This window comes from Salvelinus sp. IW2-2015, linkage group LG24 (assembly GCF_002910315.2).
Source record: "Salvelinus sp. IW2-2015 linkage group LG24, ASM291031v2, whole genome shotgun sequence".
NCBI classification, from domain to species: Eukaryota; Metazoa; Chordata; class Actinopteri; order Salmoniformes; family Salmonidae; genus Salvelinus; species Salvelinus sp. IW2-2015.
Genome location: NC_036864.1, coordinates 7137927 through 7150649, shown reverse-complemented (window position 1 = coordinate 7150649; position 12723 = coordinate 7137927). Strand labels below are relative to the sequence as shown.

The window sequence follows — 12723 nt, the reverse complement described above, 5'->3', positions numbered from 1 at the left end:
ATTATCTTCCCAGAAGTAACTTTTTCAGATACCTACAGATCAGAGACTATGTTAGAAAACACCTCCCAACATTTGGGAACGCTAAGCCTTCCATGTTTGACGGATGCATAAAAACATCCCCCACCTCAGACAAACTGATATCTCGTTTATATGATGCTTTTCGATCTGTTAGCACACCTTCTACAGATGCCATTAAGGCAAAATGGGAGGAAGAACTAGGGACTGACATTTCGGTGGCAGACTGGGAAGATAGCTTGGAGTATATCCACACCTGCTCCATTAACTCCAGACATCGTCTCATACAATTCAAGGTATTACACAGATTACACTATTCCAAAACCAAACTGCTGTGAATTTGTACTTTTTAACGCACTCTCAATTGTAATATTTTAATCCACCTTTGGGCAGCATGTGCTGGCACCGCCACCCGAGCAGTCGGGAGGGGAATAAGGGGAAGGGATAAAGGGGGGGAAGAAGTGGGGGAGGGATAAAGGGGGGGGATAAAGGGGGAGACATCTACCCTCTTTCTTTCTACCTGTCCTTGTTCTGTATGTCTTGTTTTGTAATATTTGTTTTGTACCCAGAACTCTGGGTCTTTTTGTTTCTGTCTGCTCTTTTATGTTTAGATATGAATTGTATACCTGTCTTTTATACCTATACACCATTCTTGTGTGTGTTTAAGAGCAGTTGGAGGCAACGGAAGGAGAGTTGTATGTCATTGAAGCTCGTCTGGATGTTAGTTAACACAGTGTCCAAGGTAGGGCCAGAAGTATACAGAATGGTGTCGTCTGCGTAGAGGTGGATCAGAGAATCACCAGCAGCAAGAGCAACATCATTGTTGTATACAGAGAAGAGAGTCGGCCCAAGAATTGAACCCTGTGGCACCTCCATAGAGACTGCCAGAGGTCCAGACAACAGGCCCTTTGATTTGACACACTGAACTCTATCAGAGAAGTAGTAAGTCGATGAATACGGCTGCACAGTAATGTTTCTTATCAATGGCGGTTATGATATTGTTTAGGACCTTGAGCGTGGCTGAGGTGCACCCATGACCAGTTTTGAAACCAGATTGCATAGCGGAGAAGGTACGGTGGGATTCGAAATGGTCGGTAATCTGTTTGTTAACTTAGCTTTCGAAGACCTTAGAAAGGCAGGGTAGGATATATATAGGTCTGTAGCAGTTTGGGTCTAGAGTGTCTCCCCCTTTGAAGAGGGGGATGATCGCGACAGCTTTCCAATCTTTGGGAATCTCAGACGATACGAAAGAGAGGTTTAACAGGCTAGTAATAGGGGTTGCAACAATTTTGGCAGATCATTTTAGAAGGAGGGGTCCAGATTGTCTAGCCCGGCTGATTTGTAGGGGTCCAGATTTTGCAGCTCTTTCAGAACATCAGTTATCTGAATTTGGGTGAAGGAGAAATGGGGGAGCCTTGGGCGAGTTGCTGTGGGGSGTGCCGGGCAGTTGACCGGGGTAGGGGTAGCCAGGTGGAAAGCATGGCCAGCCGTAGAAAAATGCTTATAGCACTACCCAAGTGGACAGTCAATACTCACTGTTCGCCTGTCCGACAGCCAAAGGCGTAACTTTGTGTTGTTGGGGGGGAGGGGAGAGATCAGATGATTTTGGCTATTCTTAAAATTATGTAATATCTCATTAAGTTAAGAATATCATTCTGTATCTTAGGGRTAGTGTAATCATGGTTGCGCCTCTTTAACCAGCTCMGAAGGACTTTGTCGTCTTCTGCCTTTTAAAAGTTCCTAAAGATTTTCATGTTCTTCCTCATGACCTCTTAAGGCCCCACCCTGTCTTGCGAAGAAAGTCACTGAACCTACAATTTTCAGTAGACAATGTCTTGCTTCCTCTTCTTGTCTGGCTAAAGCAGTAGATAACTCTGAGTCCACGGGTTTGATTTTTGTGAACTCTTTTAGCATGAGCTGAACACTTCTCAATAGTCTTCTTCCAATTTCTAAAGCCTGGTGCTAGCTAAGGTTAGCTAAAATTGCCAAACTAGCATTGCAGCATTCAGTGTAAAACTATACTGCACAAAAATATAAARGCAACATGTTAAGTGTTGGTCCCATGTTTCATGAGCTGAAATAAAKGATCKCAGAAATMTTCCATGTGCACAAAAAYCATATTTCTATCGAATTTCGTGRTCCAATTTGTTTACATCCCTGTTAGTGAGCATTTCTTCTTTGCCAAGATAATCCATCCGCCTGACATGTGTGGCATATCAAGAAGCTGATTAAACAGCATAATCATTACACAGGTGCACCTTGTGCTGGGGACAATAAAAGGCAGGGTCTGAGTTTTTGCCAAAGCATGACCTCTTATTCAGAAGAACTTTGGAAAAAACCCCTTTAAAGAGGGACTGTAATGCAGCCAGGGGAATCTTGAAACCACTTCGCTTGAAATGACAAAATTCTGTCAGCTCACTTCTGGATTACAAAAACTTGGGATGTGGTTGTTTGGCTTTGTGCTGGTGCTGATGTCGACAACTTCTATTTGTTCGGTGGCTCTGCCCCTTCATCTGTGCTCAACTGGTCCCTGACATGTGGCTAAGTCCCCTTCAACAAAATGACAAACAGTGTCTTACTTTCTATTGACAAAATAGATGGGCCTTTCTATTGCCGACATATGAATAAACTTAAACAATAATACATCTACAAAGCATGTCTTATAGGACTACATTTAAATATTTAATTTGTGTTGTTCACCATTGTTTCTTCACAACTACATTCCAAATTCTCACCTGATGACCTATTTGTCTCTCCCTGCCTCAACATGGCAATGCTCTCTCTCTCTCACTCTCTCCACTGACTGTCTCTTCGCCCTGCCATGACAACAGTATGAAATCAGAATCTAGGCACCAACTGTTTTGTTTTTAGCACTTGGACTTAGTCAGCAAAGATGAGGGTTGAACTGATAGTTCCAATCTGTGTGCAATGTAAATTGCTGGTCAAAGTGCTTTACCAGACTGCCTTATAACACAAATTCCAAGTACTCACCTGATGACTGTTCGTCCTCTCCCTGCCTCAACATGGTGGTGCTCTATCTCTCACTCTCTATTGCCTGCTCTTGAACCGTGCCATAATAGTTTGACCAAATACCATTATTATGACAAAAATGGCTGACCTGAACAATGATGGGGATAACTTATTAACATGAATTAGATTCAGATTTATTAGCTAAATAATTGATTTACTGTCTGGCAAAATATGTATAGCTAGCTAGCTGCCTACAAATTACCAGTCCATTATGAATTTAGTGTAGTGAGCTAGCTAGCTTGTAGCCATTCATTCAAATCAAATCAAATTTATTTAGTCACATACACATGGTTAGCAGATAATGCGAGTGTAGCGAAATGCTTGTGCTTCTAGTTCCACAATGCAGTAATAACCAACAAGTAATCTAACCTAACAATTCCACAACTACTACCTTATACACACACACAAGTGTAAAGGTGATAAGAATATGTACATAAAGATATATGAATGAGTGGTGGTACAGAACGGGCATGGCAAGATGCAGTAGATGGTATAGAGTACGGTATATACATATGAGATGAGTACTGTAGGGTATGTAAACATAAATGGCATAGTTTAAAGTGGTAGTGGTACATGTATTACATAAAGATGGCAAGATGCAGTAGATGATATAGAGTACAGTATATACAATGAGATGGGTAATGTAGGGTATTAAACATTATATTAAGTGGCATTGTTTAAAGTGGCTAGTGGTACCATTTTTACATAATTTCCATCAATTCCATTTTTAAAGTGGCTGGAGTTGAGTCAGTATGTTGGCAGCGGCCGCTAAATGTTAGTGGTGACTGTTTAACAGTCTTGATGGCCTTGAGATAGAAGCTGTTTTTCAGTCTCTCGGTCCCTGCTTTGATGCACCTGTACTGACCTCGCCTTCTGGATGATAGCGGGGGTGAACAGGCAGTGCTTGGGTGGTTGTTGTCCTTTGATGATCTTTATGGCCTTCCTGTGACATCGGGTGGTGTAGGTGTCCTGGAGGGCAGGTAGTTTGCCCCGGTGGTGCGTTCTGCAAGGACCTCACTACCCTCTGGAGAGCCTTACGGTTGTGTGCGGAGCAGTTTGCCGTACCAGGCGGTTGATACAGCCCGACAGGATGCTCTCGATTGTGCATCTGTAGAAGTTTGTGAGTGCTTTTGGTGACAAGCCGAATTTCTTCAGCCTCCTGAGGTTGAAGAGGCGCTGCTGCGCCTTCTTCACAACGCTGTCTGTGTGGGTGGACCAATTCAGTTTGTCCGTGATGTGTACACCGAGGAACTTAAAACTTTCCACCTTCTCCACTACTGACCGTCGATGTGGATGGGGTGGTGCCCCTCTGCTGTTTCCTGAAGTCCACAATCATTCTCCTTGTTTTGTTGACGTGAGTGTGAGGTTATTTTCCTGACACCACACTCCGAAGGGCCCTCACCTCTCCTGTAGGCCGTCTCATCGTTGTTGGTAATTCAAGCCTACCCATGTAGTGTCATCCGCAAACTTGATGATTGAGTTGGAGGCGTGCATGGCCACGCAGTCGTGGGTGAACAGGGAGTACAGGAGAGGGCTCAGAACGCACCCTTGTGGGGCCCCATGTGTTGAGGATCAGCGGGCGGTGGAGATGTTGTTACCTACCCTCACCACCTGGGGGCGGCCCGTCAGGAAGTCCAGGACCCAGTTGCACAGGGGCGGGGTCGAGACCCCAGGGTCTCGAGCTTGATGACGAGTTTGGAGGGTACTATTGTGTTAAATGCTTGAGCTTGTAATCGATGAACAGATTCTCACATGGGTATTCCTCTTGTCCAGATGGTGTTAGGGCAGTGTGCAGTGTGGTTGCGATTGCGTCGTCTGTGGACCTATTGGGTCGGTAAGCAAATTGGAGTGGGTCTAGGGTGTCCGGTAGGGTGGAGGTGATATGGTCCTGACTCAGTCTCTCAAAGCACTTCATCGTGATGCGGAATCGGGCTAGTTGCGTGGGCTGGTACGGGGGTCGGTGATGTTTAGCGTTCTGAGCTCTACGTTCTTAGTTGTCTTTTTGGGCTGGAAACAGGATGGTTGGCCCTCTTGAAGCATGTGGGAACAGCAGACTGGGATAAGGATTGATTGAATATGTCCGTAAACACACCAGCCAGCTGGTCTGCGGCATGCTCTGAGGGACGCGGCTTGGAATGCCGTCTGGGCCTGCAGGCCTTGCGGGTTAACACGTGTTTAAATGTTTTACTCACCTCGGCTGCAGTGAAGGAGAGCCCGCAGGTTTTGGGTAGGCCGTGTCAGTGGCACTGTATTGTCCTCAAAGCGGGCAAAAAAGTTTTTAGCCTGTCTGGGAGCAAGACATCCTGGTCCGCACGGGGCTGGTTTTCTTTTGTAATCCGTGATTGACTGTTAGACCCTTGCCACATACCTCTTGTGTGTTGAGCTGTTGAATTGCGACTCGATTTTGTCTCTGTACTGGGACTTAGCCTGTTTGATTGCCTTGCGGAGAGAATAGCTACACTGTTGTATTCGGTCATGCTTCCGGTCACCTTGCCCTGGTTAAAAGCAGTGGTTCGCGCTTCAGTTTCACGCGAATGCTGCCGTCAATCCACGGTGTTCTGGTTTGGGAATGTTTTAATCGTTGCTGTGGGTACGACATCGTCAATGCACTTCCTAATGAACTCGCTCACCGGAATCAGCATATTCGTCAATATTGTTGTTGGACGCAATGCGGAACATATATGTCCAATCCGCGTGATCGAGCAGTCTTGAAGCTGGGATTCAGATTGGTCGGACCAGCGCTGTTGAACACAGACCTGAGCGCGGGGAGCTTGTTGTTAGTGTTCTGTTTGGTAGGCTGGAATCAACAAAATGGGAGTGCGTGCGGTCAGCTTTTCCGAAAGGGGGCGGGGGCGCGGTGAGGGCCTTAATAGCGTCGCGGTTGAGTATAAACAATGATCTAGGGTTTTTCCAGCCCTGGTAGCACAATCGATATGCTGATAGAATTTAGGGAGTTTTGTTTTAGATCTTAGTCTTTTAAAAATCCCCCAGCTACGATGAATGCAGCCTCAGGGTGTGTTGGTTTCCAGTTTACATAAGAGTCAGATAAAGTTCGTTCAGGGCCATCGATGTGTCTGCTTGGGCGTTGGGAATATATACGGGCTGTGATTATGATTGAAGAGAATTCCCTTGGTAGATAATGCGGTCGACATTGTGATTGTGAGGAGTTCTAGATTCAGGTGAACAGAATGACTTGAGTTCCTGTTGTTGTTTTGATATCACACCACGTTGCGTCTTAATCAATTAAGGCATACCCCCCCGCCCCTCTTCTTACCAGAAAGATTGTTTGTTTCTGTCGGCGCGATGCATGAAGAAAACCAGCTGGCTGCACCGACTCCGTTAGCGTCTTTTGAGTTAAGCCATGGTTTCCGTGAAGCAGGCACGTTGCAAATCCCTGATGCTCTCCTGGAATGCTACCCGTGCTCGCATTTCATCAACCTTATTGTCAAGAGACTGGACATTGGCGAGTTAGTATGCTAGGGAGTGAGCGCGATGTGGCCCGTCTCCGAAAGCCTGACCACGAGACCGCCTCGTTTGCCCCTTTTACGGCGTCGCACAGGGTCGCCGGCTGGGATCAGATCCATTGTATTGGGTGGAAGGCAAAACATGGATCCGTTTCGGGAAATTCATATTCCTGGTAGGAACGATTATGAGTTGACGTTAATCGTATATCAGTAGTTCTCCCGACTGTATGTAATGAAACCTAAGATTACCTGAGACTAACTGCGGGTACCGATGTAAGAAATAACACATAAAAAAAAAAAATACTGCATATTTCCAAGGAACGGCGAAGCGAGGCGGCATCTTCTTTTCGGCGCCGGAAGTAAGACGTTCTTTACAATTCTCTGCAAAAAAAATGTATGTCATTTTCTCCTCTTTGGCATTGGTACTTCCATAGGAGCACTAGCTACTTTTTTTACAAGATTTAACACGGACTCACTGAGTGCTGCTCATCTGTAACTGCAGTGGAAAAGGAAAAGGGGAAGCATCAGATACTGTGCTAGCTTTGGTGCTAGGTTAGCTACCTACCTAGCTAAGGTTAGCTAGCTAAAATAGGCCAAACTAGCATTGCAGCATTCAATATAAAACTATACTGCACAAAAATATAAACGCAACATGTTTAGTGTTGGTCCCATGTTTCATGAGCTGAAATAAAAGATCCCAGAAATGTTACATACACACAAAAAGCACATTTCTCTCAAATGTTGTGCAGCAATTTGTTTACATCCCTATAGTGAGCATTTCTCCTTTGCCAGATAATCCATCACCTGACAGGTGTGGTCATATCAATGCTGATTAAACAGCATGATCATATACAGGAACAAAAAAGGCTACTCAAAATGTAGGTTTTTTCACACAGCACAATGCGACAGATGTCTCAAGTTTTGAGGGAGCGTGCAATTGGCATGCTGACTGCAGGAATGTCCACCAGAGCTGTTGCCACTGAATTTAATGTTAATTCTCTACCATAAGCTGCCTACAACGTAGTTTTAGAGAATTTGGCCAGTCACGTCAAACCGGCCTCACAACCGCAGACCAGCGTCATGTGGGCGAGAGGTTTGCTGATTTGTGAACAGAGTGCCCCATGGTGTCGTGGGGTTGTGCCATTCATCCGTCCCATCACCTCATGTTCCAGCATGATAATGCACAGCCCATGTCGCAAGGATATGTCACAATTCTTCTGAAGCTGTAAATGTCCCAGTTCGTCAATGGCCTCGCATACTCACCAGACATGTTACCCATTGAGCATGTTTGGGATGCTCTGGATTGACGTGTATGACAGCAATGTTTCCAGTTCCCTCCAATATCCAGCAACTTTGCATTTGCGCATTGTCAAGAGGAGTGGGACAACATTCCACAGGCCACAATCAACAGCCTGATCACTCTATGGGATGAGATGTGTTGCGCTGCATGAGGTAAATGTGATCACACCAGATACTGACTGGTTTTTGTCCACGCCCCTACCTTTTTAGAAGGTTTCTGTGACCAACAGATGACTATCTGTGATTCCCGGTCATGTGAAATAAATCGATTTGGCCTTTATTTCTCAATTGACACATTTCCTTATATGAACTGTAACTCAGTAAAATCTTTGAAATGTTGCATGTTGCGTTTATATTTTCTATTTGTTCAGTGTATCGGATCATTGGAGTGTGAGGTTTGGTAAATGTTTGCTAACATAGCACTATAATGGTGTGTTTTTGGGCTGTGAATTTTTCCCTCATTGGTGATTTTACATTTTAGACCAAACAACTACCCATTTACTTATTCCTCTTGATCTCTCTTTCTCCTCTCTACCTTTTTCTCACATCTCTCTCTCCTAACCCCACCCACCCCACCCACCCTCTCTCCCTCTCCCTCTCCCAGGTACCAGTCTCCTTCAGGAAGGTGTTATCTTGTGAGTCAGGGGGGCGGAACCAGATGAGATTGGCTTGATGAACATCGATGAGCAGCTTCCTGTTCTGGAGTACCCTCAGCCTGGCCTAGACATCATACAGGTAGGCCTACAGCACTGAGTATTACTAGCTGTTTCTGGAGTACCCTCAGCCTGGCCTAGACATCATACAGGGGTAGGCCAACAGTACTGAGTATTACTACTGTTCTGGAGTACCCTCAGCCTGGCCTAGACATCATACAGGTAGGCCTACAGCACTGAGTATTACTACTGTTCTGGAGTACCCTCATTCTGGCCTAGACATCATAGAGGTAGGCCTACAGCACTGAGTATTACTACTGTTCTGGAGTACCCTCAGTCTGGCCTATACATCATACAGGTAGGCCTACAGCACTGAATATTACTACTGTTCTGGAGTACCCTCAGCCTGGCCTAGACATCATACAGGTAGGCCTAAAGCACTGAGTATTACTACTGTCCTGGAGTACCCTCAGCCTGGCCTAGACATTATACAGGTAGGCCTACAGCACTGAATATTATGACTGTTTTGGAGTACCCTCAGCCTGGCCTAGACATCATACAGGTAGGCCTACAGCACTGAGTATTACTACTGTTCTGTAGTACCCTCAGCCTGGCCTAGACATCATACAGATAGGCCTACAGCACTGAGTATTACTGCTGTCCTGGAGTACCCTCAGCCTGGCCTAGACATCATACAGATAGGCCTACAGCACTGAGTATTATTACTTCCTGATCCTGAATCAGTTGCTTGTAAAACAGACAGGTACAGTTAACCAAAACACTCAGCCCACCACATGCAGCACCATATTTCAATGCAAAGCAAGAAATGGATTAGGTGTTTTTCTGCTCCTTGTTTTATACCGTCTCTGTTCCCAATGTTATGATGACGTTTCCTCTATGTTTTCCCAGGAATTGACGTCTCCTCGTCTGATCAAAAGCCACCTGCCCTACCGCTTCCTGCCTACAGCCATGCACAATGGAGAGTCCAAGGTCAGAGTACACTTCAATTGGTTTGTATAATGTTTGTATAATGTTTCCATGTATTCAATCCTAATTGTCTATGTGGTTCTATGTGGTTCTCCTGTAGGTGATCTACATGGCGAGGAACCCTAAAGATCTTGTMGTGTCTTACTACCAGTTCCACCGCTCCCTCAGAACCATGAGCTACCGCGGAACCTTCCAGGAGTTCTGCAGACGCTTCATGAACGACAAGCGTGAGTGTCAGAGTTCAGGGTTCACCRGCCCAGGTGTGCAGGGGGTGTKACTATTCATCATGTGTCCTCTGTCTKCACTGGACTACTTTTCTTAATTGAGACTAAGAGGAATGGGTGGCTATCAGGGAGACCTGGCATTATTTAGGCAATAAGTAACTGATCAGGCCAGGTTGCGTGAAGAGGGAAGAGAAAGCCTAGACACCTGGGGAAAATCACAAACTCTCTCCACCTATATATCTCTCTCTCTCCCTTTCTTTTTCTCTCTGTCTCATAGTGGGATATGGTTCCTGGTTTGAGCATGTGCAGGAGTTCTGGGAGCATCGCATGGACTCAAACGTCATTTTCCTGAAATATGAAGACATGTACAAGGTATAAAAAAAAAAACGCTTTCCTCCCTAGCTCTCGCTCTCTCCCTCCATCACTAGTCTAAATCTACTGTCTAGAAGAAAAAGAAACGCACACCTATTTAGGCGAGGTGCTGGCTAGCGGGTTAGAAAACTTGAAAATAAAGGAGAGCCGCACACTCTAGGAGCTCAGATGCAAAAAATATTTAATTTACCAACGTTTCGACAGGCAAGCTGTCTTCATCAGGGTACAATCACAGACACTGCGGGATAACTCGTTTATATAGTGTCAAGACACACAGGTGTCTATAATCATGGCCAAGAGTGGCCTAATATCATTGGTTAATTTCTCAAATATTAAAATGGCATAGAAAGAGCAGCATACAATAAATACAAATGGATAGCATACGATCATAGACTCACTTAAGACCACACAAGCCTACAAACAACCACAATGGCAAAGTCAAAGGACATACATAAATCTACTGTCTACCATATATCTAACAAACACCAAACCTTACCASAACCTCCACCCTCTATCCTAGAGGTACAGTGAGTAGTCAGCCGCTAAAACCCACCATAAGATCATTCTGGAAGCCTCTAGCAGGAACTTGGCCCTGCTTTGGGTGGTCATGCTCTATCCTATCCCAAACCAATGTCACTCTACCATACCACCTAACCCCTATGATAATCGTACCACCCTCAGAGCTACATGGCAACCAGAGTACCGGTCTATGGAACATAACTGTAACTGTACTCTCACTGGGGCAGAATGGGGCCAAATCAATAGTGTTGTTTGCCGTTCCAAAGGTCCCTGCAGGGCTGCATTGCACAGAAACACACACACGCATGCATGCATGCTCTTATGCTCACACACACCCACACACACACACACACACACACACACACACACACACACCACACCACCCACACACACACACACACACACACACACACACACACACACACACACACACACCTGCCCAGAAACACAGCGTGTTCTTATTAGGAATAATGCAAACACAAACATTTTTACGTATATACACTAGCAAGCCTTCCAAGACGTGATCTTATTCACTATCACTCAAAGTGACTATCACTGTTACAACATAGTTACAGCATCGACACTGTTGGGGGTAAGTAGCTCATGTAGCCTACCTTTCTTAGAAAGCAAACAGGTTACAGTTTTTCTCAATCGCATACAAGCATTTTTTTTTGGAACAATGTTGTTGACTTCCAAAATAGATTTTCAAAAGAGAGAGAACTCTGTGGCCTTTTGCAAAAGAGTGAATGCGTTTTAGGAAATGTAGTTGCCTCCTCTGTCACGCCCTGAACATAGTAAGCTGTTTTTTCTCTGTGTTGGTTGGGGCGTGATGGTGACTTGGGTGGGTTATCTTGGTGAATTTGAATGTCTATGGTGGCCTGATATGGTTGCCAATCAGAGGCAGCTGTTTATCGTTGTCTCTGATTGGGGATCATATTTCCCTTTTGTGTTTGTGGGATCTTGTCTATGTTTAGTTGCCTGTCTGCACTAATTGTATAGCTTCACGTTTCGTTCGTTGATTTTGTTGTTTTTGTTCAGTGTTTTCATTCATTAAAAGAGAATGTACGCATACCACGCTGCGCCTTGGTCTCACTCATACGTCGATCGTGACATCCTCAAAACATAAATACATTCATCAAAATGATATTATACCGTCAACATTTCAGATTGATCAAAAAAGAACACGACTGCCTGCAAAAAGATAAACGCAACCATACTTATCTATTGAGTCCAAGCAGACAAAACAGAAAGTTAGTCTGTCTGATAAAAATCCAAGTAGATCAATACATTTTCTTTGCAATCACTAAAAAGGAAGTACAACTATCCAAAGGTGCAGAATTATGGGCTATTACTCTCCTTTTATGCATATTAAAAGAGTTAGATGCACTATTGTAAAGTGGTTGTTCCACTGGATATCATAAGGTGAATGCACCAATTTGTAAGTCGCTCTGGATAAGAGCGTCTGCTAAATGACTTAAATGTAAATGTAAATATTACACCAAACAATTTCATACACAAATATTATTCCTGATAAAAAATAGAAGAAATAAGCACATTCATCGGTATCATCAAAATGCAGTTTCATGTATTCAATACAAAGGCTAGTTTGCTCATTGCTATATAGACTTTCCATTGGTGCGCAGAAACACTATCCACAAGTTTCCTCCGACACGTTGGTGCGGCTGGCTTCCGGGTTAAGCGAGCAGTGCAGCTTGGRWGGYTRYTGTTTCGGAGGACGCMCGGCTCTCGACCTTCYCCTCTCCCGAGTCCGTAGGAGAGTTGCAGCGATGAGACAAGACTGTAACTACCAATTGGATATCACAAAATTGTGGAGAAAAGGGGTAAAAAAATTAAATGAATAAATGCAAATAAAAAAGGTGAATACAATGGAGGAACACAACTATGAATGTATAGGCCTCAATCATCCCCATAGCAAAGCTCTTTCAAAGTTCACAATGTGGAAGATGATGACTTATGGGTAACCCGACTTCATGCTCTGCATCTCTGCARGTCAACAATATTGTAACAATTAGACAGTTCCCATGTCCTCGATCTTTCCATATATTGTTATTATATTGTACATGGTATGACACTGATGGGCTGATTTAGAATTTTGTGCAGTAGTATTTACTGGTTGCCAGAAACAGTGAACACAATTGC

General features: G+C 44.5%; 1 protein-coding gene and 1 pseudogene across 1 annotated transcript in view; one reads left to right on the top strand and one right to left on the bottom strand.

Moving 5' to 3' along the window:
- LOC111951349 (signal peptide, CUB and EGF-like domain-containing protein 1) overlaps nucleotides 1–12723 on the bottom strand; it is a 327661-nt pseudogene that overhangs the window by 105428 nt on the left and 209510 nt on the right.
- Nucleotides 1–12723, top strand: part of sult4a1 (sulfotransferase family 4A, member 1) — a 29707-nt gene that overhangs the window by 7888 nt on the left and 9096 nt on the right. The window contains 4 exon segments of the mRNA XM_023969478.3: nucleotides 8413–8543; nucleotides 9371–9451; nucleotides 9549–9675; nucleotides 9950–10044. Coding sequence (XP_023825246.1) covers nucleotides 8413–8543; nucleotides 9371–9451; nucleotides 9549–9675; nucleotides 9950–10044 — 434 coding nt within the window.